The sequence below is a fragment of the Misgurnus anguillicaudatus genome, chromosome 9 (assembly GCF_027580225.2).
Source record: "Misgurnus anguillicaudatus chromosome 9, ASM2758022v2, whole genome shotgun sequence".
In the NCBI taxonomy this organism is placed as follows: domain Eukaryota; kingdom Metazoa; phylum Chordata; class Actinopteri; order Cypriniformes; family Cobitidae; genus Misgurnus; species Misgurnus anguillicaudatus.
In genome coordinates, this window is record NC_073345.2 from 17,944,612 (window position 1) to 17,971,763 (window position 27,152).

The 27,152-nt window shown below is 38.8% G+C and overlaps 2 protein-coding genes across 2 annotated transcripts; both read right to left on the reverse strand.

The window, feature by feature from the left end:
• Positions 1-261: 261 nt before the first annotated feature.
• Positions 262-5,995, reverse strand: stx5al (syntaxin 5A, like). Its single transcript, XM_073871233.1, has 11 exons — positions 5,849-5,995; positions 5,060-5,321; positions 4,464-4,534; positions 4,262-4,317; positions 4,099-4,173; positions 3,897-4,009; positions 3,765-3,821; positions 3,575-3,656; positions 3,394-3,491; positions 3,197-3,318; positions 262-1,224 (listed from the first exon to the last, which is right to left on the reverse strand). Exons 2-11 carry the CDS (start codon positions 5,270-5,272, stop codon positions 1,065-1,067), a joined length of 1,047 nt encoding a protein of 348 aa, XP_073727334.1. The 5' UTR covers positions 5,273-5,321; positions 5,849-5,995; the 3' UTR covers positions 262-1,064.
• Positions 5,996-19,506: 13,511 nt separating this feature from the next.
• Positions 19,507-24,351, reverse strand: adssl (adenylosuccinate synthase, like). The gene is made up of 13 exons (XM_073871235.1): positions 24,080-24,351; positions 23,693-23,795; positions 23,271-23,339; positions 23,117-23,167; positions 22,924-22,990; positions 22,727-22,834; positions 22,558-22,639; positions 22,331-22,457; positions 22,076-22,230; positions 21,860-21,985; positions 20,666-20,762; positions 20,407-20,556; positions 19,507-20,277 (listed from the first exon to the last, which is right to left on the reverse strand). Exons 1-13 carry the CDS (start codon positions 24,302-24,304, stop codon positions 20,225-20,227), a joined length of 1,413 nt encoding a protein of 470 aa, XP_073727336.1. The 5' UTR covers positions 24,305-24,351; the 3' UTR covers positions 19,507-20,224.
• Between the last annotated feature and the right edge of the window lie 2,801 nt (positions 24,352-27,152).

A 27,152-nucleotide genomic window follows, 5' to 3' on the forward strand; every position in this document is an offset into this window, starting at 1 on the left:
ATCCCACAAGTATGTCAGTAATTTTGATCATTCGAGAATTAATGTGATGTCTTTTTTTTAGAGTAAAAGCTTGCCTTTTTTAATATAAAATATGGTAAATATGGCATGTTTATAAAACTCAGCAATTCAGTTTCAGAACGGCAATCTTTTTTAAAAAATAACCATTTTATTTTGACTTGCATTAAGAAATTACATGGGACTTTTCCCTAACCCAAGTATATCCAGTTAAAAGCTAATTATTGTATTCTTAACAAAAGATCCTTTTATATTAAGAGTTTGACAACAGGATTCTCAAAGAACCAAAGCAGACCTTTAAGGAATCATGTATGTCACTGTACACGCATGTGAATAATGTTTAAAACACTCACTGAAATCAATAACATAAAAGTATTTTACAATAATTATAAAGGGATAAACATAAAGCATTCATTTCTAGGTACATGACTGCTACAAAAGATCAAGTCTTTAGGCACGCCACACTTTCAGTTTTGACCAGGTTTGATAAACCAAACCAATAGAACCAAATATTGATCCTTTGCCAGCTTTACCAACTTCCAGCAGTATATAAGTGATGCAACAGTGTTAAAACACCCTAACCTTTAAAACCTTACAGAAGACTCACTAACAAAATACAAAAGCATTGCTGGCTTTTAAGACTATTTGGTAGTTTATCACTAACCATCTTCATACAAAATGGATTTTAATTCTTTATATAAACCACTGCATGATTTTCTCTGTATTAAAATATCAGAGAATAAATGGAAATGCTTTTAAATGTGTTTCAGTTTAAAGATCACAGGTGTGTAAAGAAGTAATGATAATCACAAAGTTATAACATAATATAAAATAACAAATTTCACAAATTTTCGGGGACAAAATAAGATTCATTGAATAAAAAAAGAGCTCAACCGCCAGTACACACATGCTAAAAGGACTATAGCATGATGCACAACAAATGTAAGAATGAAGATCAGAGACAAGACAGAGAGATGGTGAGTAATGCTTGAATACTGACAATCCCACAATTGCTCTCCTTACAAGAAGATCATGGCACACCTGTGCTGTCAGGCCATGAAAACCACAAACACAATGAAAAAGATAATGAGGATAAGGAAAATCTTGATGAGGAGCCAGCGATTGTTGGAGACGGACTGAAAATATTTGAGTATCTCTCCATGAGCAAGGTCCACGTTCAGCTGAGTGTCCTCGACATTAGCATCAATTCTGTCAGGGATGAAAAGTTTATTTTGTAAAAAAAAGTTCAATTTCAAGGCCACATATTATCATACCATCAACCCTCCTGTATTTTACCCTTTTGTCCCGCCATCATCCCGTTTAAATAAATTCCCGTATTTCTCCCGTATTTTTAGTCTTTCTATTAAAAAATTCCCACTGGCCGTATTTGATGTTTGCTACGTTCACCTCTGGTAAAGCAGGCGGCAATTGATCTGTAACATATCACTCAAATGACACAAGCAAATAAAACAAGAAGAAGAAAAGCTTCCAGAGGATGTGTGGAGGATGACGACAAGCCACGTGCATTAGCGTGCACGTCCGCCCGCATACACAAACTCGCACATTTGATGAAAACATGTATGAAAACACTGCTGTTTGTGCTTTACTACTTAACTCAGAAAAGCATTCAAACAGTGACACAAGATACATTGCAAAAAAACTACTTTCTTAGTAGTTTTTGTCTTGTTTTCAGTACAAATATCTAAAGATTCTTAAATCAAGATGCGTTTTCTTGATGAGAAAAATAAGAAAACAAGTCTAGTTTTTAGATAAAAATATACAATTTAAGTGAACTTGTGCTTCAACCAAAAAATCTGCCAATGGGATAAGAAACGTTTTCTTGAATTAAGTGTTAAAGAAAAGAGTAAACTTATTTCAATAGTTATTTTTTTACCCTATTGGCATTTTTTTTTTGCTTGGTTTAAGTTTAAATTTTTTTTAGGGTTCGGTAAAATGTCCCTTATTTTTTTAAATCCCAATGCTGTCAGGTATGCATATTATGCCCATTTATACAAGTCTCAGGTTTGTCTAGAATGTGTCTGTAAAGTTTCAGCTCAAATGCCTCTAATTTTGTGCCTCTAAAAACGCTGTTTTCATGTGTTTACCTTTAAATGCAAATGAGCTACAGCTCCTCACTCCCTTACCAACAGACAGTGAGTGCTTCTGGTTAAAAAAAATAAGTCTGATTCCTGTGAAAACAGTCTGAGACAATAAATATTTAATGCTACAATGTGATAATAAACACATTTAGAAAAGCTTTTGGGTAAGTCAGTGGCCATGGGCAGGGCTTTGTTTTTGTGATGCCACAATAACAAGAGAATAAAAACAGCATGTCTAATGAGACTGTGTGTGTTTTTTGAAGATTAAAAAAAGTAGAGGGTGAATTTTTCACATTTATGTCCAAACCACTTGAAATAGTGGATTTTGCATAATATGCCTTTTAAAACTATTCAAAATAAAAAAGTTAAAATAATTTTTCTTCATAAAATTGAAGATGTAGATCTACTTAAAATGCTATGTAGAACAGCATTTTTGCATCTACTGTTTTTAAATAAACAGAGAAAACACTTGTCATTCAAAGGGGACATTTCGCAAGACTTTTTAAAGATGTCAAGTAAATCTTTGGTGTCTCCAGAGTATGTATGTGAAGTTCTAGCTCAAAATACCATATAGATCATTTTTATAACATGTTAAAATTGCCACTTTGTAGGTGTGAGCAAAATTGTTTTTGGGTGTGTCCTTTTAAATGCAAATGAGCTGATCTCTGCAGTTAATGGCAGTGCTGTGGTTGGATAGTGCAGATTAAGGGGCAGTTTTATTATGTCCTATTTTTTCACATGCTTGCAGAGAATGGTTTACTATAACCAAGTTACTGGGTTGATCTTTTTCACATTTTCTAGGTTGATAGAAGCATTGGGTATTTAATTATAGCACTTAAACATGGAAAAAGTCAGATTTTCTTTAAGTTATACCAGTATTGTACTCTGCCAGTTATTATAGTCATGACTAAATAGTCAATTACAACATCTGAAAGCTGCTATGATCCTAACAGGATGACTGGACCATAAATGGAAGTAAATGGGAAAAAGAAAGTTGCTTATTGATTTGAAACTGTAGAACAGAAGAAAATAAAGACTTGTACACTGAAGGAAATGGTTTTTATGGCCAGGAATTATCTTACCTCTGTACCGTCTCTTCCTGCTCTTTAACCATATGAGCCAGTTGCTGAAATATAGACCCAAGCTCCACAATAGTGGACTCTATATTCTGCATAGTGTCTGCTCGGTTCTGTATGTATTCGTCCTAAAAGGTGACATGACACAAACTCAGGGCTTTGTTTAAATAAACATTTAAAGTAATCATTTGACCATTACATACCCGTTTATTGATTAACTGCATCTCCTGACTGCCGTGCAGGTCCATATCTATAGATATATCACTCTTTTTGGAATCGTCCTGCATGAGCACGGAATTGTCTGATAAATAGAAGTGATTATGAGTAAATATGAACGTGTACATTCATGTGAAAGTTCTCATTGCTTTACAACAATGTTCTTACTAAAGTTGTTGCCATTGAAAGAGGAGGCAGACCCAGAAGCTTGGGAAAAATGTTCTTGTCTGGTTCTCTGTTGCTTTAGGTTCTAAAAAGACCCAACAACAAGTAAAATCAGCCAAAATCTTACAAAATAACTTCAAATGGCAAGATGCATACCAAAGTAATTAATAAAAAGTGAAAGAATAACATTTACCTCTGTTCTGACTTCCAGCACTGACTTGAAGTCACTTGACATAGATGCCAGTTTTGACTTTGAACAGAAATAAAAGGGTTAATAATTTAAGTACAAAATCAACTTTTAATCACTAATGGCAGAGGTTAATACCTGCAATGAAACTACGATGGTGTTGGAATGTGTCTGAAGATGTCTACCATTCTGTCCACTTCGTGATCGAACAATATCTTGCAACCCAGCTATCTGCTTATTCAGACTGTTGATGTCCTGAATGACCACAAAGAGATTATAGCACGAAATGAAAAGTCAGGATTACACCATATTCCTGGGAAAGAGCGTGTAACGTCCATCCTGTCCTGTTTCACAATGTAAGTGAGTTCATCAATTTCAGTCGCTTTGTCATCAAAAAGTGACTTCCTTTTGGCGACTGCATTAGAAAAAGACACATTAATACACACATGAAAAACAGCAGAGACTGTAAAGTTTGTCGGATACCTAGCGAACAAGACTCTTACGAATCGTGAGCTTTTCCAGCTTGGCAAAAGTGTTGCTGAGGTCTCTTCCAATTCGCCTGTTAATAAGATGCAATCAATATCTGTCATAAAGCCAAGTCGGTGAAATAAGCAGGCCATTAAAACTTAAGTAAGCCTGAATAAATTATAGGTTAAATGCATGTCTCTGTGCTGATACTATATATAAAGGATTATTTCTACTTACTTAGCCACGAGAGTGAATTCACTCCTTTGCCTGACTGCATTGTTGATAGGTCGGGCGAGCTGTGCTCCATTCTAGTAAAGAATGATGGCAAACAAGAAAACAATTTCTACCATTTTTGCCTTTTGATCTAGAACAATCACTATTCAAAAAAGACTATATTGTTGATCTTAATGGTCACTCGCAGTGCACACACATATTATGTACATTTTCTATATAATCATCACACAGCATTATATCAGTGTGCGATAGAGACATTTACTTTGAATATTCCAGTCTTTAAAGGAATAGTTCACCCAAAAATGTAATTATTGTACATGTATTCACAAACCTGTATAAATTTTGATGTTCTGATGAACACAAAGAAAGATATTTTGAGGAATGTTCGTAATCAAACCGTTTGCGAGCCCCAATCACTTCCATAGTATTCTTATTCCTACTATGGAAGAGAATGGGGCTATAAAATATCTTCCTTTGTGCTCATCAGAACAACGAAATGTCCACAGGTCTGTAACAACATGAGAGTGAGTAAATGATGATAGAATGTTCATTTTTGGGGTAACTATACCTTTAATAGCATGCATCAATATTTTTCACACCTGTCTCCCCTGCAGGGACTTGCAGACGGATTGAAACTCGCTGGTACGGTCTCGGCAGGACATGCTGATGGTGTCTACAATAGGGGCGGCGATGGGTGCTGGCACAGCCAGGGGGGTTTCCAGCTGTTGGACCAGCTGGGACTGGGTCTGAGACGGCCCAGTGTAGACCCCTTCCTGGCTGCTTTTAGGACCGTAGCGGCGACGGGTGTTCATCGATGCACCAACTCATCACCTTATGACGAGACCATACACACCATCCAAACTGAAATGATAAAATATTAATTTAAATTATAATTTTGTAAAAGTACAAATGTGACATTTAGATTGTAATTTGGCTTGTTTTCCAAGCAATTCATTCATCTTTCTTTGAGATACATCTAGAATGACAAGCATGCACTTTTCTGTAACAATTACTAGATTTTGTGGAAGCTACTACTAGTGATGACTAAATCTCACCAAGTTTTAAGTCTAAACAGCTGTTTTCACAACGAATGTATCTCCTGTTGTGACTCCTCTGCTTAATGCAACTGTTGTAAAACACAAGTATGAAAACAAATATATGACAACCATAATCATTAAATGCGTGTCTCGTTATTGTGCCGTTATTTTTAATACTCTACCTGATATTTAGCTCATGTTAGCTGCTATGCTAACTGTGTAACTGACAGTGATTATTCAATACGTGTCATTTATCAAACACTGATAAAAACGACGCAGGCATCTGAAATAGTGAGCAGTGTTGATGTGTCTGTCAGTGTCAGTACTGTAATGTTAGTATTTATTTCTCACCAGTTAAAGGACTGCGTCTGTTTCTCTTTTGGTTGAACTGTTCACTGTGCAGGCTGTGAACATCCGGGTCTTAATTTAAATATTGACACGTCATTGCCACGTTTCCTCAGAGTTGGGTTAAAGTCTCATCTTTTCCAACAGAAGGTGGCGTTGTAATCCCTGAATATTCTATTCATATTAGCCTATATCCGTTAAAAACACAATTAATTTGGTAAATTATTTACTAAACGTGTTTTTATCTCTTCTCGAACAACTAGGGTTGCCAACTTTCTCACATTCTCACTCTGAAATACGAGACTAATGGTCTGCCGCAGCAGTGCGGATATGGTTTTGTTTATTAAGCAATTTTTCAAAATGATAGCTTATCTCCTAAGTTAATTAAAAATTAATGTATTACTCTTATGCAACATAGTGTCGTTTTATTAATTGTTTGTTAATATACAGCAGGTACTTTTAACAAATTTATTTACGCATAGCCGAGTTGGATTTGAGGCGTTTTAGGCAGGTCTGGATCAGTGATAGTGATGGGCGGATCGATCCTAAAGTATCGATATTTCCGATCCTGCCTTGGTATCAAAAGGATCGATTCTCAAGTACAAGTATCGATTCTATTTGTTTGTTTGTTTTTAACAAGGGATTTTAGAATTTTAAGTAATAGTTGGACGCCGTTTTGTATATAAATACACTTAAATCGTAACGTCAGTGGGAACTATATCTTCTTCCGCTGTATCACCGCGTTCGCTCATTCAGTCCCAGCTCCTTCCACTGTGTTCATTCGCTCAGTCACTACCAGCACACAGTGCAAGCAGGTTTAAAAATGGGTTTAAGTGCATTGTTGCGGTCAGTTAATAATGCGAAGCCTCGTGTGACATTGAACAACAAAAAAATACGCCATTTTGGTAATACCACAAATATGCCAAAGCATCAAAAAGCAAAATATCTTAGAGAGCACAACGAAGTGCAGCCTCACTGTCATCCCTGGTTTGATTTTCAGTGCATTCGAGTATACTGACTTTTATCAGGGTTTTATTTCATTTTCAAAAGCAGTAGATTTTATCAGTATAAAAATAGGCTCAAGAGGAAAATGTTAATGTCAGCATTTAATTGTTTTATCTCCAAAAAGTATAAAGGGAAGAAATCTTGTAATAACGTTCAGTGCAAAAAGTTGTCATGTCTCTTTTATTTGATATTATTAATGATGGCTATCAAAAGACCCCATAAAATCACTTTAATAAACTTTAATACATAGATAAAAAAATTCATAGAAGTATACCGGAATCGGTATTGGTATCGGTGATACTTGTCTTAAAAGTACTTGGTATTGGATCGACAAGAAAATAACTGGTATCGCCCATCACTAATCAGTGATCTCAGATATTATACATGCACAAACAGCTAAATATCCCAGTATTGAGAGTGAGGAGTCACGTGCCGATTTGGGCGGAGTTTGGGCCGGTCGGCCATGATGGTAGGAGACGCTGTCGGTTGCCAGAGGCAACTTCACAGAGGCGCGACTTCCAAAGCTCTTAATTTATTATTTCGGCAGGACAGAGACGATCTACAAATACGACAAAGAAAAAGGAATAAAGCAATGCAAAAAGATAAGGCGAAATAAAGGGACCTTACAGGAACAAGCTCACAAACAGCGTTGTACTGGCAAAGGTAACTTAAGTTTCTTCACACGCGTTTGTGTATTGTAATTACATTGCATTTAGCCGACACTTCTTGACCAAAATGACAAAGTAATTAACTGCGACGGTTTTTAAACACGAGATGTCCAATGTACACAAACGTTTCCAACATGTTGTGATGTAGAATATTTAGTTGCAAGAGGTAAATGATTAAAGATTAAAGCCATTAACAGTGTGTAACACTTTACTTGAAGGGGTGTGCATAAGACTGACATAAAACCTTCATAATTATTTATGACATGACACATGTCATGAATATAAAGGATGTTTTATGCATGTTTATGACAATTGCAAGTGTCGTTCGTTCAATTATGAAATTTTTAATGCAAATATGCCATTGTTTGAGATGCCTTTGTAATGCATAATGGTTTCCATTTCGGTAACCTAAAAAGCTGTATTCCATTGCTCGTATGTTTTCCATATGTATCATGTGAGGTACTGGAGCAGTTTTTAACGCAGCAGTAACTGCGAGGCATGGTAAAGCAGTGTAGAATTGCGAAAAACTACTCTACTACGGAGCTAAGAACACACGTAAACAATCATGTTCTGCCGCCGGAATCCTGCCAACATGGCGGAAAGGGGGAGGGGCTCTGTACCATGACGACAGCTCCTCACTCTCAATATAAAAAAGAAAACATTATTTGATCATCTTTTTATATTGCTTGTGTTTGAGGGCGTCTGTGGTTTAATAAAGGTGTCGGAGATCATTCTCAAGCTGTTGTGCGACAGATTGTTGAAGTTGCTAGGGTCACTATCAAGTGCAACTAAATTAGATGTTTGCTGTCAGTTGTCCGTTATACTGACATTTTCGCGGCCGCCGCTAAACAGCCAGCCATTTTGTTGAATGTTTTGCCACTCAAAGGAGAAGTAAATCAGTAGCAGTCGCCATATTTCAGGTATGTAAAATGTTGGGATAAAAAATACACGAAATACACATAAATGATTACTCTTATTTTTTTGTGTAATTGCAAAGTTTTATCAATGAGCCTTCATTGAAAACATCCATTATGATAATCATAAGCCTTGTGTTCTACAAAGGTGGGATAGTTTAAGTGTTATTGACACATATGTCATAAAGCAATTTCTGGCCAAATGCCAATGTCCACAGACTGGTTGTTTGGCAAGTTGTTAGGGACGCATACCCTCTATTAATTCCCCATTATGACATCATATTGAACGGTCACTCAAGCGTGGTTAGAACTGGATTCTTCTATCATTCTGTGGTATCAGAACAGTAAAGGTGCAGAAAACAGATGTTGCGAGACAGTCGTGTAAGTTATGTGCTTTAATTATTGTAATAATTTAGTCTTAATCATTTTACTTAACTATTTAACTAAATTTTAGACACAAATAATATAAATTGTTTTTAACATAATTTAGCTCCTCAACAAAAACATTTTTTTTTTGCTGTGCGGCTGTGTGCTGGGAAAAAAGTGCCAATATGTGTAACGGATGCGGAATCCAGCGGGTTTTTAATAGCTGTGTACTGTGTAAAATGTGCTTAGCCGTTTTTGTGAAAACATAGAAGGGGCTATACTAGTCGGAATCCAGACAGATAATCCAGACAGTATATAGATGTTGTTAAATGTTAAGTGTGTGATTAAAAAAACATGCATTTTCATTAGGGACGCACCGATATGGAAATTTTGGCCGATATACCGATAAATCTTTATATTTGGGGGCCGATAACCGATACATATAGGCCGATAAATATTCATATTATTTTTACAATGAAAAACTCCCAGACCGCGGACATCTTGTCTTTGCGCTAGACTAGTATACTCTTCTTAAGCCCGCAACAAGTGTCATCTTCGTGCTATGTCACAGAAACCACCAATTAAAACTTCACATGGCCAGCAATGAGCAAGTGAAGTGGTTCAACAAACCAAAATAATCCATCATTTATCAGCTTTCATTTATCGGCCTAATTTTGCTATCAGACCGATAACCGATAATATTAAAAATAAGCAGTTATTAGCCGATAACGATATGTCGGCCGATATATCGTGCATCCCTAATTTTCATATATCCGAGTCGGTTCCATGTTCAAATTGTTGCAACACTCAGGTGTCCCATTCTATTACATGCCCAACGACGTAAGTTGTAATTACTGTGAATATATTTGTGAAATAACACATAACTTTAGTTATTAATCATGGCCGTATAGCCAGTTAACGTTATACGGTCACCGAGGTCTGGACCTCGTTAAATGTATAATTTCAGAAATAAAATGTGAAGTCCAAATGACGGATTAGCTATTTTAAAACGAGTTATATTGACATCTGCGTATATAATCAAGTTTTGACGGCTAACTACTGTATGTTGTTGTGTTATGATGTTTACTCAGGCCGCTGCGGGGAGTTGTAATAGCGCGCAGATGCAGCATTCGCAGTGTTGCCAGATTATTGTTAAAATCATTATTAAAATCCTCTTTAGAGGTTATGTTTAGTGTTTTAGGAATTAATGCAACACTTTAGGAAATGTATAAAGTGACGATTGGTGCAGGTTGTCTCTGAATTATTTCTGAAAGACAAAGCTTGAACTTAGCCTATTTTGTTTTGTACAAATTGTTGTTTTTTTGTTTAAATATCTGACAACACTGGGTGAACTGACAGCACATCACTTAAGGGCTCATTATAGTTGTGCGTAGGTCCTACGGTCCATACTTTTGCGTCGTCGTCCGCGTCGACGTGCAAACACACACGCAGACCGCTGGTAGGCAGTAACCACACATGTAACCACAGTAGCAGCGCGACCGTCAGAGAAGAAGAAGCTTAGCAAGTTAACCCACAAACGAAGAAGAAACAGCAACTTGTTTTGTATAATTTTAGAAGACCAGCAATGATGGAAGTAAATAAACAACGACTTCTGATGCAGTTTGAGTTAAATCACTCCTCAACTTGGCTCATCTTTGTTTTCACCGTCACAAACGGAAATACCTATGACGCAGTTTTTTTTACCTGACGGGAGGGGTTCTGGTGGACCAATCACAGCGCTTGCGGTCCGCGTAGATCTGACGCGCTGTTTTTTGCGAGGTGCGCGTCAGGCTACGCAGAGCTACGCACAGGCTACAGATAGCTACGGCGTAGAACCTACGCACGACTATAAATCGCCCTTTAGTGCAGGCAGGTAATTTCTGATCTGTTTCGACCTCACTCTGACCGTCACTACGGTCCAATAGGATGATAACCTTCGTTCCGCCTTCTCTCGAGACCTTATGTAAACAAAGTCATGCCCATGACCCCGGAAGCGGAAAGTCACGCGCTATAAAAGGCGCGTTAAACTTCCGGCTCGCTCTCCTTACCTTTCTTGCCTTAGAGACCTGGGACAGGTAGGAAACAAATTCATATTTTCATCATTCAATTCATCACCCAAGTGGTGCAGGTGCCTCGTGCCCCTGTGAATTGTGATGTTCTATTTGTATATTTGTATTATCTGTACCAATCACTTAATTCATTTGAATTGTGAGATTTATTATTTGATATTTGAGGCTAGTTTCTACATACTAGCCATTCAATATTTTAATACAAACACTCAATTTCTGCTATATGTGTTTGAGTTGAGATAGTTTTTATTGTATTATTCAGATATTCTGAGGCTAGTTTATAAACATATTAGCCCTTCAATATCATGGATTATTTCTGTTTTTTTGTCTCAGAGTATACATCATTAACGTAGTATATATACTGCATTTCAAAATTTGGTGAGTATTATTGCCCTTTGGAGCCCTATATCACTGTTTGCACATGTTGGGGTATAATAAAGGCCTCTTAAGTACTTTCGCGTACAGGCCTTTTTTACCTTTCGTGGGCTAGATACAACCTTCGCTGCTGTTCGCAGTCAGTGGGATTGTGTGTGGCCTTACCTGGTGTGAGGTTATCATGGCCTCTCATTGCTGCCGATATTGCCAATCAGCAATGGACCCTCGGGATGGGCATAGGGAATGCCCTTCATGCCTGGGGATGGCACATTTAAGAGAGGATGTGGATAATCCCTGCAGTGCGGCTTGTGACTTGCCCAGAGAGGAACGAATTCACCGTGCTAAGGGAGCAGGCAGTTCTGTACCTGAGCACAGTAAGGAGAGGGAACGCTCATCAGACAGGCATAGTCGTAAGCGTCCTCATAAGCACTCACATGATCGCCATGAACCACATAAATCAAGACATGACAAAGTGGTGGATGTGGCTAAACGCCCAACTCCTGCTCCACCAGCAGAGAGTGGCGACACAGACACTCAACTAGAGATCCTCGCTGCTATTCAGAGTTTAGTGCAGAGGATGGACCGAATTGAAGCTCGTCACTCAGCTTCACCATCACTACCTCCTGGTCAGGAATACGTTCCTCCACCTGCACAGCAAGGTTATCCTGAAACTGACGCAGAGGAGGCTGATGTATTATCTCTTCTTGCTCCCCACTTGCTGGTCGATGATGCACAGCAGGCAGAGGGAGAGAGCCAAGGAGAGGGACCCCATTCAGATTCTGCCGAAGTGGATGGTGAATCAACAGGGAGAGAAGATTTTCCAGCAAATACTTTTGTTGCTAGAGTAATAAGTGCAGCAAAAATTCTTTGTTTGCAGCCTTCTGTGCCTGACCCATCTCCTGTCGGGGGTATCTGGGAAGGCATACCTCAGACTAATTTTCCATCTTGCATTCCAGTGGCAGATGATTATACCTCAATGTTGAGGACAGCATGGAAGAAACCATCTCAAAAGCCCCAATTCAATGCAGGCTGCAGACGTTTGGCCAATGCCAGTTACCCAAAAGAAACGGGACTGGGGGACATGCCACCAGTAGAACAAGAAATAGCATCCTGGACAACTTTGGGACCAGCCTATGCATCTGCTAACCCTCGCTGTCCCAAGAAAGGAGTGTGCGAAAACTGACCGTCTGATCTCACAATCCTTTAATGCCACTGCACGTGCAGCTCGTACAGGCAATGCTTTGGCTATCCTCTTGGCAGCCTTACGGAAACAGTAAGTGCAGATGACCAGGATTCTAGGAAACTTGTTGATTCTGCTCTGGCGGCTCACTCACAATTGACACGAGATGTGGGGGAGGCTATGTCTTCGGCTGTTTTATGTCGTAGACAGGTATGGCTGGCACAAACTTCTTTGCCAGAGACCATAAGAAGCGAACTAATGAATTTGCCAGTAATTCCGGTCACGTTATTAATTCAGATTCCCAGGAGGTGCTGGATAAGGCTGACAACAAGAGAAGCGGTGCAGCGGGCTTGTCATAAACCAGCTCCAGTCTTCAGACCGAGGTCTAGAGAAACACAAAGGCCGCTGCAACCTGTTTGGTCTAGACACACAAGTGTCAATCCTGTTAGTGTTCCGGGTAGTGCTGCAAAATTAATCGCATCGCAATCGCGATGTCATCCTGTGGGATTATATGACAGCAAAATGTTGCTATTATATTAAATAAATAAATGTGTGGACTTGTTAACACAAACTTTCTGATAACAGTTTGATGATTTTCCTTGCTGTTAAAAAAAAGAAAGAAAAACGAACAAAAAAGGCAGTGCATGTGTGGCATGCACGTGTGTTGTGTGCGTCGTCACTTGTGTGTGCGCAGCACGGAAATACCAGAGCGCAGATGGTTGCAAAGGAGGTTGACAGTGATCTGGTAGCTAAAAAAAACTCTACGTCTGTTGTATGGCGGTATTTTGGATTTAGGATTACTGACACTGAGCAGTTGCTACATCAAGTGGCAATACGAAAACATTTCTAGTTTTACAAATACACATTTTAGCATTATCACTAAACTGTGTGTGGATTTTCCTTAAAACCCATTAAGTTGAGGTACAAGCTCTTTTGCAAAAAGGAGCAATCACAAAAGTGCTCTTCAACGCACAACAGACTGGGTTTTATTCAACCTATTTCTTAATTCCAAAAAAAGACGGGGGTCATCGCCCCATTCTGGATCTCAGGCACCTCAACCAGTACTTAAAAATTCTTCCATTCAAGATGATTCATACAAAGATGGTAATGCAGTCCATAGGTGCAGGAGAATGGTTCACATCCCTGGATTTAAAGGATGCATATTTCCATATTCCAATTTGTCCAGAGCACAGGCCTTTTCTCTGCTTTGCTTTTCAAAACCAGGCTTTTCAGTTCCAGGTTCTACCATTTGGCCTGTCTTGGGCACCAAGAGTCTTTACTCGGGTGATCTCAGCCGCCCTAGCTCCCCTTCAGCTGCGCGGTATCAAAATCCTGCCATATCTGGACGATTGGTTAATTTGTGCTCCTTCTGAAGAGCAGGGGATCAGGAACACAGAGGAGGTACTAGCTCACATTCAGTTCCTGGGGTTCACAGTGAACTGGGAAAAGAGCAGTCTCCAGCCTCAGCAGCAGGTTAAATTCCTAGGGCTATATTTCAACTCCATAACAATAAAAGCATGTCTCACTCCCCAGAGAATAGACAGCCTACAGAAGGCGTTACGTCACTTTCAGAAAGGGAGGCTTGTAACCGCTCACAAAGCTCAGAAGCTTCTACGACTGTTGGCGGCAGCATCAGTGGTGATTCCCTTAGGCCTACTAAGCACACGCCTGATACAGAGATGGTTAAATTCTTTTCATCTTCATCCAAAGAAGAACTAGGCTGCGTGTGACAAAGGACTGCATGCGGGCCTTACTCCATTGGAGGGACAAGGACTTTCTCTGCAGGGGAACCCCACTGGGCAATCTTCCTCACAGAAGATCAGTGGTGAGAACAGATGCATCACTGACAGGCTGGGGAGCTGTTTGGGAAGGCAGGTCAGTAAGGGGAAAATGGGATCACCCTTGGTCATCAGAACACATAAATGTGCTCGAACTGAGAGCTGTTCATCTCGCTCTCCAGGGTCTTTTACCATTTCTACGCCACAAGCATGTGCTAGTGAGAACGGACAGTACCTCAGTAGTTTACCACATAAATCACCAAGGAGGGACAAGGTCACTACGCTGTCTCCAGGTTGCAACGAACCTACTGACATGGTCATGGCCACAGCTGTCCTCACTGAGAGCAATACACACCCCGGGTGTGACAAACAGAGCAGCCGACATTCTGTCCAGAACAGGGCCTCTCCCAGGAGAGTGGTGGTTGAACACAGAGGTAATAGCCCAAAGTTGGACCCGATATGGGACAGCTCACGTAGCTCTCTTTGCCTCCAGGGAGACCACCCATTGCCGGAGATGGTACTCCCTCACGGTACAAGAGGGCAGTTTAGGCCTGGATGCACTATCACAAGAGTGGCCGACAGGCTTATTATATGCTTTTCCCCCCTTTCCTCTGATTTGCCAAGTCCTCCAGAGGATCAGGGAGAGTAATTGCACAGTTTTACTAGTTGCTCCACGGTGGCTAGGAAGACCATGGTTCCCAGACCTAGTTCAACTGATTCAGGGTTCCCCGTGGCAACTCCCATCACGGGCGGATCTCCTATCCCAAATAGACGGGCAGATTTGGCATCCAAACCCAATGGCACTACAATTGTGGGTATGGCCTCTGCAGAGTCCATCCCTCAACAACTAGATGAAATGGTACGCGAGACACTGAATAATGCCAGAGCTCCATCTACTCAGGCTAATTACTCCATAAGGTGGAGAATTTTTTCTGAATGGTGTGTAGGCATGAATGTTGATCCAGTAACCTGCTCTGTGCCACCTGTCCTTAGATTCCTACAGGCTGAACTGGATCAAGGCAAAGCAGCCAGTACAATCAGGGTTTATGCTTCATCTATTTCAGCATCTCATGGGGGAGTGGATGGCCAACCAATAGGCCGACATCCCTTGGTAGGTCAGTTCCTGAAGGGAGCTCGTCGCTTATGCCCAAACTGCTCTTTGTGGGTACCCAATTGGGATTTGCCTTTTGTACTAGACTCTCTCACTAGGCCCCCATACGAGCCTATAGCTGATACAGATTTAAAAGCGTTGTCTCTCAAAACCGCTTTTCTTTTGGCTATATGCCGGATGGCTCAGGGGTGACATTCTGGCCCAACCCGGCCTTTTTACTTAAAGTACTTAATCCTCAGTTCAGGAATCAGGTTCTGGAGGTAGTTCAATTTCAACCCCCTTCACAGGCAGATCAGCAGAATTTGCTCACCCTGTGTCCAGTAAGGGCATTGCGCTCTTATGTAAAATTTACTCAGACCCTGAGGAAGTCTCATTCTCAGCTTTTTGTTTGCTATGGAAAGGCTAGATTGGGGTTGCCACCTTCTAAGCAACATTTGTCACATTGGTTGATTAAGGTTATTTCCCAGGCTTATACGGTAAGAGGGTTACCAGTCCCTATGGGAACATGGGCTCACTCAACCAGAAGTGTAGCTACCTCATGGGCTGCACTTAAAGGAGTTCCTGTGGGGGAGATTTGTGCTGCAGCATAATACTGTAGACCATGTACATTTGCAAAATTTTACAGAGTTGACGTAACTGCCAATACGCCTGTCAGCACTGCAGTTTTAATGTCTGTTGCCCAGCTAGGTTTGAATAATTCGGAGTCTGGAGTTCCTCGCGACCCTGTTGACATGAGTCATCCTATTGGACCGTAGTGACGGTCAGAGTGAGGTCGAAACAGATCATAAGTTATGAATATAACTATGGATCTGTGAGACCGAAGGATGACTGTCACTATCCCTGATGCTCGGAACACTGGGCGTTCAAGGTAAGAGAACGAGCTGGAAGTTTAATGCGCCTTTTAAAGCGTGTGACGTTCCGCTTCCGGGGTCATGGGCATGACTTTGTTTACATAAGGTCTCGAGAGAAGGCGAAACGAAGGTTATCATCCTATTGGACCGTAGTGACGGTCATCCTTCGGTCTCACAGATCCATAGTTATATTCATAACTTACGTTATTGGTACTTTAATGTTGACTGGGTTTACAGTCGAGATCAAAATTAGGGAAAATGTATAAACACTTTATAAATTTAGCTGGGTGGTTACAACACATATTTCTGTGGTATGACAAACTCAAAACACATATTTAATATCACTTACACAGACTTTAAAAGGAAAAATATAAAAGTATTGCTAAAACACGCCATACATGCCATTTTTGCCAACAGAATAGGCATTGCCAGTAATTGAATTAAGAGGTGATGACAGTGGGAGGGACTTATACACAAAAAAATTATTTCAGGTAATAACTTGTTTGTTTGTTATACTCTGTATCTTGTGTAATTATAATAAATATCTGTACATGTTTTAATTATAACATTTAATTGAAAAACAAATGCTAAATGAACTTTTTTGCCATACAGATGTATTGCCAGCATTTTAATTCAGAGTTGAAAGTCACGTGCTTGTCAAAATGTGACCTCTGAATTTAACCCATCACAGCCGGCCATGAGACTCAAACTGGCAACTTTCGGGTAAAAATCCCAAAACTCTCTAACCAATGGGCTACAACTGCCCCAGTTGAAGGACAATGGGAAGTTTCAGGTAATGATGTGTATGTCTATTATACTTTGTACCTTGCGTAATTGTTTTAAATATTTTCATGTTTTTATTGATATATTCAAAGGAAAAGTAGAACATTTGCTGAACAATGAACTTTTTTCTCCATAGAGATTTATTGCCAGCTTTTTAATTCAGAGGTGGATGACAGTGGGTGGAGGAGGGACATATAAAAAAAAAATTCTTTCAAGTAATAATAACTTGTTTGTTTATTATACTTTGTATCTTGTGTAATTATTATAAATATTTTGTTTATTAAAACATTTAATGGAAAAAAATGCTAACCAATGAACTTTTTTCCATACAGATTTATTGTCAGCATTTAAATTCAGAGGTAAAAAGTGACATGCTTGTCAAGTATGCAATGCATACTCAAAATGTAACCTCTGAAATGAACCCATCACAGTGAGTAGTGAACGAACACGAACACACACACACACACACACACACACACACACACACACACACACACACACACACACACACACACACACACACACACACACACACACAAACACACACACACACACACACACACGGAGCAGTGGGCAGCTACCCCAGCACCCAGGGAGCAATTAAGCCAATGTGCCTTGATTAAGATCACCACAGCTCACTGGCCATGAGACTCGAACCGGCAACTCTTGGGTTAAAAGCCCGACTCTCACCACTAGGCTAAAACTGCCCCAGGTGGAGGACAATGGGAGGTGGAGGGACCTTTCAGGTAATGACTTGTGTGTCTTTTAAACTTTGTACCTTGCGTAATTAATGCTAATATTTGAATTTTAATTGATACATTTAAAGGAAAAATCAAAAAGTTGCTGAACAATAAACTTTTTTCCATACAGATTTATAGCCAGAACTTGGCTGTTATGAGGGAAAACATGTGCTTGAGCTGTGTTATTAAAGCAAAGAAACGTATTGGCCTGTGATTAGACAACTTTATCGTGATCTGTTCTCTACACAAATAAACACAGTTTAACTTGTATGCTCGTCTTGTAAGTTCATGATTAGAAATAAACATGTGAACGATAACAATTATTATCATTAAAACATGAAATGATGGATAATAATTGAATATGATGGAATTTTTACAACGCTGTTCATAAAAAAAAAAAATGACAGATTGAAAAAGTCTAACCCAACCTATGTGTGTGAATGATTACCTTTATTAGTTCATAACTGATAATAAAAGAACATTATCTCAGATTCATAGTAGTCTACATTTATTTCATGCTTTAGTTGACTTCAACGGTAACATTTTCAGCATTTTAGCTGAACAGTCCTGCATTACTACATTAAAAGTTTGATTTTGAGTTGTTTGCGCTTTGATTTTTATACTGCCTACAGGAGACAATTGAACTGCAAAGGAATTTAGTGTTTTAGTGAATTGAACAATTAATAACACATTATGATCCACTGTAGCAGGAACAACATAAACAAGCAGCGTCCGTGGTCAACACTTAACTTCCGGTAAACTCCGCTAAGAATAAATACAACAAAGTACTTTAAGCGTAAATTATTTATATAACAAGTAAAAAACAACACCACGTAGGTTACCTAGGAAACCAAAATATTTGTTATTTTCGACGAGGTATTTGATCGAGTACAGTTTAGCAAATAGTTAGACCATTAAAAAAACTGAAACCGGAAGTAAATGTCGGACCAGACGCGTATCGCGTCACGCACGTGCGTCCGATGAAAGGTCTATACGTTTTTCATAATATTTAAAATTACTGTCACCTCGGTGAGAGAGAAGTAACATTAATTTTAAATATAAAAAACTATGATGAATATAGCTTACACAGTGGATTGTTGTGTGTTCAGTTAGACTAATATGATGTTTATCTGATGTAATGTGTTCATAATTCATGCCTTGCATTGTGACCGAATCTTTTAAACATGGTAAGGGGGGGGGGGGTCACTTTTCCGGCTGACATCAGAGATATTCAGGCCAATTACAACGTACAGGTTAGCTGGCCAATCAGGGACATAGCGCTTTTCAAATAGACAAGTTTTGTACCTGAAGTGCATTCTAGGAAGATAGGAAAACCTGGGGCTACAAAAATGTATGGTATGTGGAAAACGTTTTTTTAACCATAAACCACACAAAACACATTGTATTATACCAAATACACAAAATAGCGTAAATCTGCCTTGCTCCAGTTCTGCAGCCTCTCCGTATATTGCTGGAACGGTTGGCAACCTTATCTCGAACACAATGTTAATATATCGTTTATTGTTTGTAGTAATGACACCGTTGTAGGGAGCTAAGACCTCAAGGATGTATACACGCACATTTATTATTTAATGTGTTTCTGGATGATTATGTCATCCAGAAACACATTAAAATCAATTTAAACGACAATACAATTTATAAGAACACATGCTAAATATTTTTAGCGTGGCAAATATTTCATCGGAATTGTTCGTTACAAACAATATACGACCATTTGAGTTTTATTTAAAAATTGGGGGTGACACCAATTAATATTCAAGCAAGCATACTTAAAAATACATGACACTAAAAACATTTGCCAAATGGAATTAATGTGCAAATATTTGCACTTTATTTAACAGCAGCAAATATATTTGACCACTAGGTGGAATGCAATGTAATTTTTGCCTGTACAGCTGCCCATCATAGATTCAAGAACTGCGTCTGAGTACAATATTGCTGACAGTTTACCAATGCCTTTTATCAATATCACAAAACTTTGCATCAAAGTCCCTTTTGATATTTTAAACTACTGCAATCAGTCTGAAAGCATTCATAAACAGACATGCAACTTAAGACCTTGCACATACTCCTCACGCTTGATTAGATAAAAAAAGTCAACAGCACAATACATTACACCTTAAAAATCTTTTTGGTTTTATCCACCAAATAGCAATGAATATAGTAATCTTTTTAAATGCTCAGAATGTGACAGGTGCAAATTTAATAAGCTACTGTAAAAAATATAACCTGAAGGACCACAATTCCTAAGTATTTTCTGAGCGATTCTGGGGAGCGCTTTGGAACAACTCGTTATGAGTCAAGGAAAAACAATTGCAAAGAATTGGGTCAGATTTGTCCAAACCCGACCTCTAGACACATTGCTGGTGTACACTTCGGAACATTCAGTGAATTTGAAACCTGCGCTTAGCCTTAATCTCAGCACAGATGCATATAAGATGATTCTGGTCCCCCCAACGATCATGAAGTCTGACGTCCTGGCAGACCATCATATGAAGTTTAGCTTCTCGTGTTCCTGTCATTAGAACAGCTTTATCATGCTTTCTCTGGATTTGCCAACTCCCACCCACTTTACTGGAAAGGGAAAATATTAAGTATTATACTTTATAACATTTGTAAATCATTAAAACATAAGCATTCTAGTGGTTTATATTGTAGTAGTAGGTTATACAAAAGTTTAATATATATCAGGTGTGTTCTTACCTGGCACCTGTAGGAAATTCTCTATAAAGCGGATGTATGCCTGTGCCTGAGGGGGCAGCTCTTCAAAACTGCGCACACCCTCTGTGCTACAACACCAGCCAGGCAGTGTTTCATAAGTCACCTGAACCTTAGTCAGGACATCCATGTTTGCTGAAAAAATAATAACATCCTATATCATAAAGTTTCTAAAAAAGGAATAGTTATTATTGCTTTGTATTTTAAGGCATAATTAGTCCTGTAGTATAATAATGTAACTAACCCGGAAAACTGGGAAGAGGCTTTCCATCAACTGTGTAGGCTATGCCAATCTTTATTTCTGGCAATGTATCAAGAATGTCCAACTTGGTCAAAGCAATCGCTGAGAGAAAAAAGGAAAAAAGTGTTAAACTACAAAAAGCTGTAAATGAAATCCCAAGAGGCAATTCAATCAACATTTTTCTTTGAAATAAGGCTACGTTTATATGACAATGTTGTTGGAAAAAACTGAAAAAATGTTTTTAGTGACCAAAAAGATCATTTATCCAACTTAGCTACTCAGGGTGTCCCACAGCACTTTGCAGTTCGGGCGGCCCCGCCTAAGCCTGGAAACCCTACCGCCTTAACTAGGTCGTCCAAAAAAAAAAAAAATTGCTGCACAAAAGGCCATCAAGTGCTTCTCGGAGAATAGAGCAGACGCGCTTCACACAGCGAGCGGGCACGCATGCCACACGTGCGAAATGAGAAAGACGTGGTCCGGACCGTCACTGTCTGGAGGATAGCCAGTTGATAAAACGCGTGTCTGTGAGGAAATGTAAGTGGACTTATGTTTTGGGTTTATTTAAGCCTGTTATTGTATTAGTCTATAGTTCTTGCAAATTTAAAGTAAGTTAGCTGGTAATTTTGTTGTTTGAGCAACTTGCTAGCTAGGTTTCACATGCCCGTTGATTCGATATAATTGTTGAGCGCTCTTGCTCACGTTATTTATGTGCATTATTTACATGCTACAGTAGTTACACTCCTTTAAGATAATGTAATTAATAGTGGGAAATAATCAGTTTTTACAATCTCCGCGGTATTTATCATCGTTCACCAGACATTCTACAACATCTGCTTTAGTTTATGTTTATTAACCCTTTAGTTTCACTTCATCACGCAGCTATTCCCTTTAGGGGTAAAAAAACTTAATTCATTAATAATCTAGTATGTGTACCAGTAGTATCATTTTCTGTCATAGTTTCTTCAAAATTAAGTTTTATTTGAGTGTTTTAAATAAAAATATTTTAATTTCCATCATGATGTGTATACCCTTTGATTACCACACCCCCCGGCCCAACCCTACCGCCTTAACTAACAAATTTTCTGCGGGAAACCCTGCTACTGTTGCATTCAATCTTTCCCACTTGTATGCAAAACATGCATGAAAGTATACAGCTCATCCAGTTGCAACTGAAACCTAAAAACCTAAACGTACTTACGCCGTAAACCCATTAACCATGTGGGCATAGCGAACTAAAACCAGGTCCAACCACCCACAGCGACGCCGCCTGCCTGTTGTGACACCGAATTCTCTTCCTCTGGTTTGTAGCAGATCACCAGTATCCTAAAAATTATATGAAAAAAAAAGAATATTGACAATGTCAAATATAAAGGTGAGGGAATGAGAAAAATAATGTTAACCTCACAAACTCACATTATCCTGCTCAGTAGGGAATGCTCCCACTCCCACCCTGGTGGTGTAGGCCTTTACCACTCCATACACACGGCCAACATGAGACGGGGGGACGCCAAGTCCCGTACAGACACCTCCAACAGTGCAGTTTGATGATGTCACAAAGGGGTACGTCCCTGATGGAGATGGAAATTATGAAGTATTGACAGCATGGGTGAATGCTATCAAGTACATACTAGTTTTTAAAATACTATCAATCAAAAGATTTGTTCACACCAAAATCAATATCCAGTAATGCAGCATTGGCTCCTTCCACCAGAATTTTCTTGCTTGGTCCAGTGAGGGCTTTGTGCATGAAATAAACCCCATCAGTCACTAATGGCCGTAAGCGTTCAGCGTAACCCTGTGGGTTAAATTAATGAAATATTATACAACAAGTTTATAAACACCAAGTTTTACCAATCACAGACAGATGCCACAACTGTTACTGCAAATGTAGTCACCTTCAGTTGCTCAAGCTCAGCATCAACATTAATATTAAGATTAGGATATGTGGTCTGAAAATGACCGGCCAGCACCCGAAACCTGTGAACAGGGATTAACAGTTGTCATACAGGAACGAACACACATCTATCGGAATAATCACAGCAAAAAAAGTTAAACTGCACTTACTTCTCCTCAAACACTGTGAAGTCGGAGACAAGGTCACATACTCTCAGACCATTACGCGCAGCTTTGGAGGAATACGCAGGTCCAATGCCTTTTTTGGTTGTGCCCAGGCTGTAAAACAGAGAATGTTGAAATTAATTTTAATCTTGAGGCAAATTTTATGGAAATAATTGTCCAAATGCAAGAGATGCAAGGCTCACTTTTTTCCTGCCTGCTGCTGTCTTAGCTGCTCCTGTATCCCATCAGCTGCCTGATGAAAGTTAAACACTACAAGAAACAGGAGGAATACATGAAAGGAAATAACAGATTTCAACTTCTTGATATTTTCTTTCATAGACAAAGGCTATTTATAGTCAATGTCATCTGTCAGATGGAGTCAAAACAGAAACATACCAATATGTGCCCTGTCGGATATCTTCAGCCGCTCCTCCCAACCTTGAAGTCCTGGATTAGACAAAAAAACTTTAAGGCACAAATATCTAACAAAGTAAAAAATGTATAACTATCTTTAACATAGAGAAATAAAGACGTTTAATGCACAATTTACCATTGCCTTTCTGCGAGTTTTTCTCTGCTTCATCAAAAAGTCCTGGCAGGTGAATCACAACACCATTTCCTGAAAAACAAAGTAAGCGGAGACCTCAGCAAACACAAAAGCAGCTCACATTACAAATGATCATATGCAAATCTTTTAACCGTTTGGTTGCCATTTATTTACAAAACAATTTTAACTTTTTTAAAGAAAGCAATCTTTTTTCAAATAACTGCCCACATTCTTTAAATGAACATTCTGGTTAACATGATATTTTGTAACTTACTTCAAGAAAAAAAAAAAAATACAATCATACAGGGCTGTGACGACATGACAGCATGTAAATAAAGACAAAGTTTATATATCACAATAAAAACCCAGCTAGATAAACGTGTTGGCAACAATAAATCACGTGATTCATATAAAAGCAAACATACCAATAAAAGAAGTGGCCTTTTTGTTGAGGACGCCACTAGGTAGCAGGTGGAAGTCATACTCAACTGTGTCCACCACTACTGTATGTCCCGCGTTATTTCCTCCCTGATAACACACAAGCGTTATAAAACATGAGGCAATGTTTCGTGATAAGATCAAACAAGTGACACCGCCAGCCTCATCCGGTGTTTACCGTCGTACCGCCAACAACTTTTGCGTCACGTGAGCCTTTTAAGCTTCCTCCTTTCTTAACTGATGGGTTTCCATCAGACTCACATATATGCAATTATGTTTACACATTACGAAATTAAGCCTTAGACAACACGTAACACGTTCAAATAAAAAACAAACAAACAAAGTGAAGATGAATTAAGCGGATGACCGCCCACCTGGCATCTGCACACAATGTCGGCGTCCATGGCCAAGAGGTCGACCACTTTCCCCTTGCCTTCATCTCCCCATTGAGCTCCCAGCACTACAGTCACTTTATTTTGAGGCTCTCGCGGCATCCGCAGAGACTCGATCCGTTCGCTTTCTTTGGAGCGCTTCAGCGCGGGTTCACCGTTTAACGAGGCGGTTTCCTGGCCATTAGACATTGTGTTATCCGCAGCCATGCCGAAAGTGTGTGTAGAGAACAGTGTGAAGGCGGCTACGCTACTCCAACATGGCCGCTGCGGTATTAGCTTTCAAAATAAAAGTCCTGCGGGATTGTATAAATAAAAAGGGGATTAGATGGAGACCAAAACCTGTTCAAAAATGAAACGCGTGTTTAGGAATTATTATGGAAATGAAGACAGATGCGGTAGATAGGCTATTTTAATGCAACTCAATTTAATTGATTTTCTTCAGAGCGGTTACATTGGAGGTTTTAGTACCCTATCATAGCTAACTTCACAGTCTTATTTTGGCGGGTACATTCTGAACCCACATGGAAAAATATTGTAATAATATACTTTAGTATTTACTATAGTAAACTATATATTATGGTGTATATATACACCATGTTAAAGTTTGCTACAGTATTTACCATAGCTTATCAATTTAATTCACTATTGTTGTACTACAGATTATATACATTAAAGGGATAGCTCACCCAAAAATGAAAATTCTGTCATCATTTACCCATCCTCATGTTGTTTTAAACCTGTATGAATATTTTTCTTCTGATGAACACCAAAGAAAATATTTTGAGAAATGATGGTAAACATACAGCATATAGTGTCCATTGACATCCATAGTAGGAATAAATATTATGATGGAATTTATTGGGTACCATCAACGATGTGCTTTCCATCATTTATCAAAATATTTTCTTCATCATTCATTTATCACAATGCTTTAAAAATATTTTTTATTCCTACTATGGAAGTCAATGGAAACTATATGCTGTGTGTTTACCTTCATTTCTTAAAATATCTTCTTTTGTGTTTATTCGTACAGGTTTAGAACAACATGAGGATGAGTAAATGATGACAACATTTTAATTTTTGGGTGAACTCTCTCTTTAACACATAATATACATGTATTACATATTAAATACATTTATTAATTACTATATTTTACTACAATTTCATACAGTTTACTAAAGTATATTGTTTATGTGGAGTTTATTATCATTTTCCACAAATTAGCATGTTAGGTGTTACCTTGATCAGTTTGCTCTAAAATAAGATAAATAGGCCTACTTGTGGCTGTTTCCTTTCTGAGCTGCAGATGGTGCTCTTGAGTTCTGCTAATGCAAGGATGTATATGTAGGCTAGTGTTGTATAATATCATATTGAACTGTTCAGAGGTGGTTATAGGCTCGGTGTGTAAGGGAATGTGGGGTTTGTGGCTCAACGCAAACATAACAAATAGAATTTTCCATGACTTGTTCTGATGATCTTGGTTGGTTCTTTCTGTGGTCTCTCCACACAGTCCATTTTCATCATTTTATTGAACAGCTTGGGTTTGGACAAGATACAGTTTGAGGACCTAATTTGTACAGCATGAAGTGTACATGCATCGTGTTACATTTTAAGTCGCCCGAAGAACTGCTGCCTCAGCAGGTGTCTCTTTGATTGAAAAAAGTGGGTAGAGCAGTTGACCCGAGTTTGATTATCAACATGAGGTCTTTTTCTGAAAAATTCCCATCATTACTCGCCTGTCCCAATAAGGGAAACATGCTGCTAAACATCACTGGGCAGGAGATCACTTACTTTTTAATGAATGAAAGACAGTAAATGAAGCATGACTATTTACATGCCAAATAAAATATCCAACACATCCATCACATTCAGCTAAATGAATGCTTGTTATTTATTTTTATTTTTTTCTTGGTGAGAGTGTTTTGCGGTACTTTTTATTCTTACATCATCGTTCATTCAAATGTTTTGTTGCTATTAGGTTATCAGCTGTCTTCTTGTTGAATTAAACCAGATTTTAGCTAATAAAATTGATGTATGCTTATTTAGTATCTCAGATTACTCTCTGCCTTAAACTTAAAATCAAGGATTTTATTGCTATTTTGGTAATATTGGATTTATACTAATATTGAAAAAACACTAAATATAAACCACCAGTGTTTTAATAAGTATAGCTTCATACTGTAGCTTTTTTTATGGTGATGAGGATAGTGCAATAGAGAACATATAGACATTTTCATAACTCAACAAATACATAAATGGCGTAGTGATCTCCAGTTAGTGCTTCTTTAAGGACAAGTTCGGTATTTTACACTTAAAGTTTTCAGATGGTTTATGATGAAATAGAACGGTTTTGACTGAAATTTGGACATATGATGCTGGCCCGAGAATTTTTGGGTGTTTGTTGTATCGCCACCACCTCTAACTCCTAAAATGCATTAAACTTTCGTTTACAAAGATGTGAAGCTCACCGAGTGGTCAGGGGTGTTCACTGATATGCTCACACAAAAATCACTGCAAGATGCTTTCCAACAGGTTTTATCGTAGTTTTTGTCCAACTCAATTGACTTGTATTAGATGTGCTGTGAGGTACGGTATTACTCCTCGCCGGGAACGTTGTTTGTATTCTTGCAATTGGCAAAGGTGGATTATCGCCACCAACTGGGCTGGAGTGTTTATTATTCAAGCTCTCAACGGAAGAATATAAGGGTGTGAAGCGTTTGGAAAAATAAGTCCACAAGTTTACAACGAATGGTAAAACACCTGTTGGAGAGCATCTTTTGCGGCGATTTTGGTGTGGGCGTGTCGGTGGGCGCCCCTGACCACTCGGTGAGTTTCATGTCTTTGTAAATGAAAGTTTAATGCATTTTAAAAAGGATTGTTCTAGTGCACCTATACAGCCATTGTAGAGGTAGTGGTGGGTGATACAACAGAAACCGAAAATTATCGAGCCAGCATCATATGTCCAAATTTCAGTAAAAAACGTTCTATTTCATCATAAACAATCTGAAAACAGGGCTCCAAGTGCAAAACACAGAACTTGTCCTTAAACTATGCT

Bases quoted from the DNA above. Each gene is read 5' to 3' on its own strand.
- stx5al (XM_073871233.1), bottom strand. From the start codon at position 5,272: ATGAACACCCGTCGCCGCTACGGTCCTAAAAGCAGCCAGGAAGGGGTC. The intron at 3,319-3,393 runs GTATGTAATGGT...GTCACCTTTTAG, and splicing joins TGCAGTTAATCAATAAACGG to GACGAATACATACAGAACCG. The intron at 1,225-3,196 runs GTAAGATAATTC...CATCCCTGACAG, and splicing joins CAGGAAGAGACGGTACAGAG to AATTGATGCTAATGTCGAGG.
- adssl (XM_073871235.1), bottom strand. From the start codon at position 24,304: ATGGCTGCGGATAACACAATGTCTAATGGCCAGGAAACCGCCTCGTTA. The intron at 23,340-23,692 runs GTATGTTTGCTT...TTTGTTTTTCAG, and splicing joins AAAGGCCACTTCTTTTATTG to GAAATGGTGTTGTGATTCAC. The intron at 21,986-22,075 runs GTGAGTTTGTGA...TATAATTTTTAG, and splicing joins TCCCTACTGAGCAGGATAAT to GATACTGGTGATCTGCTACA.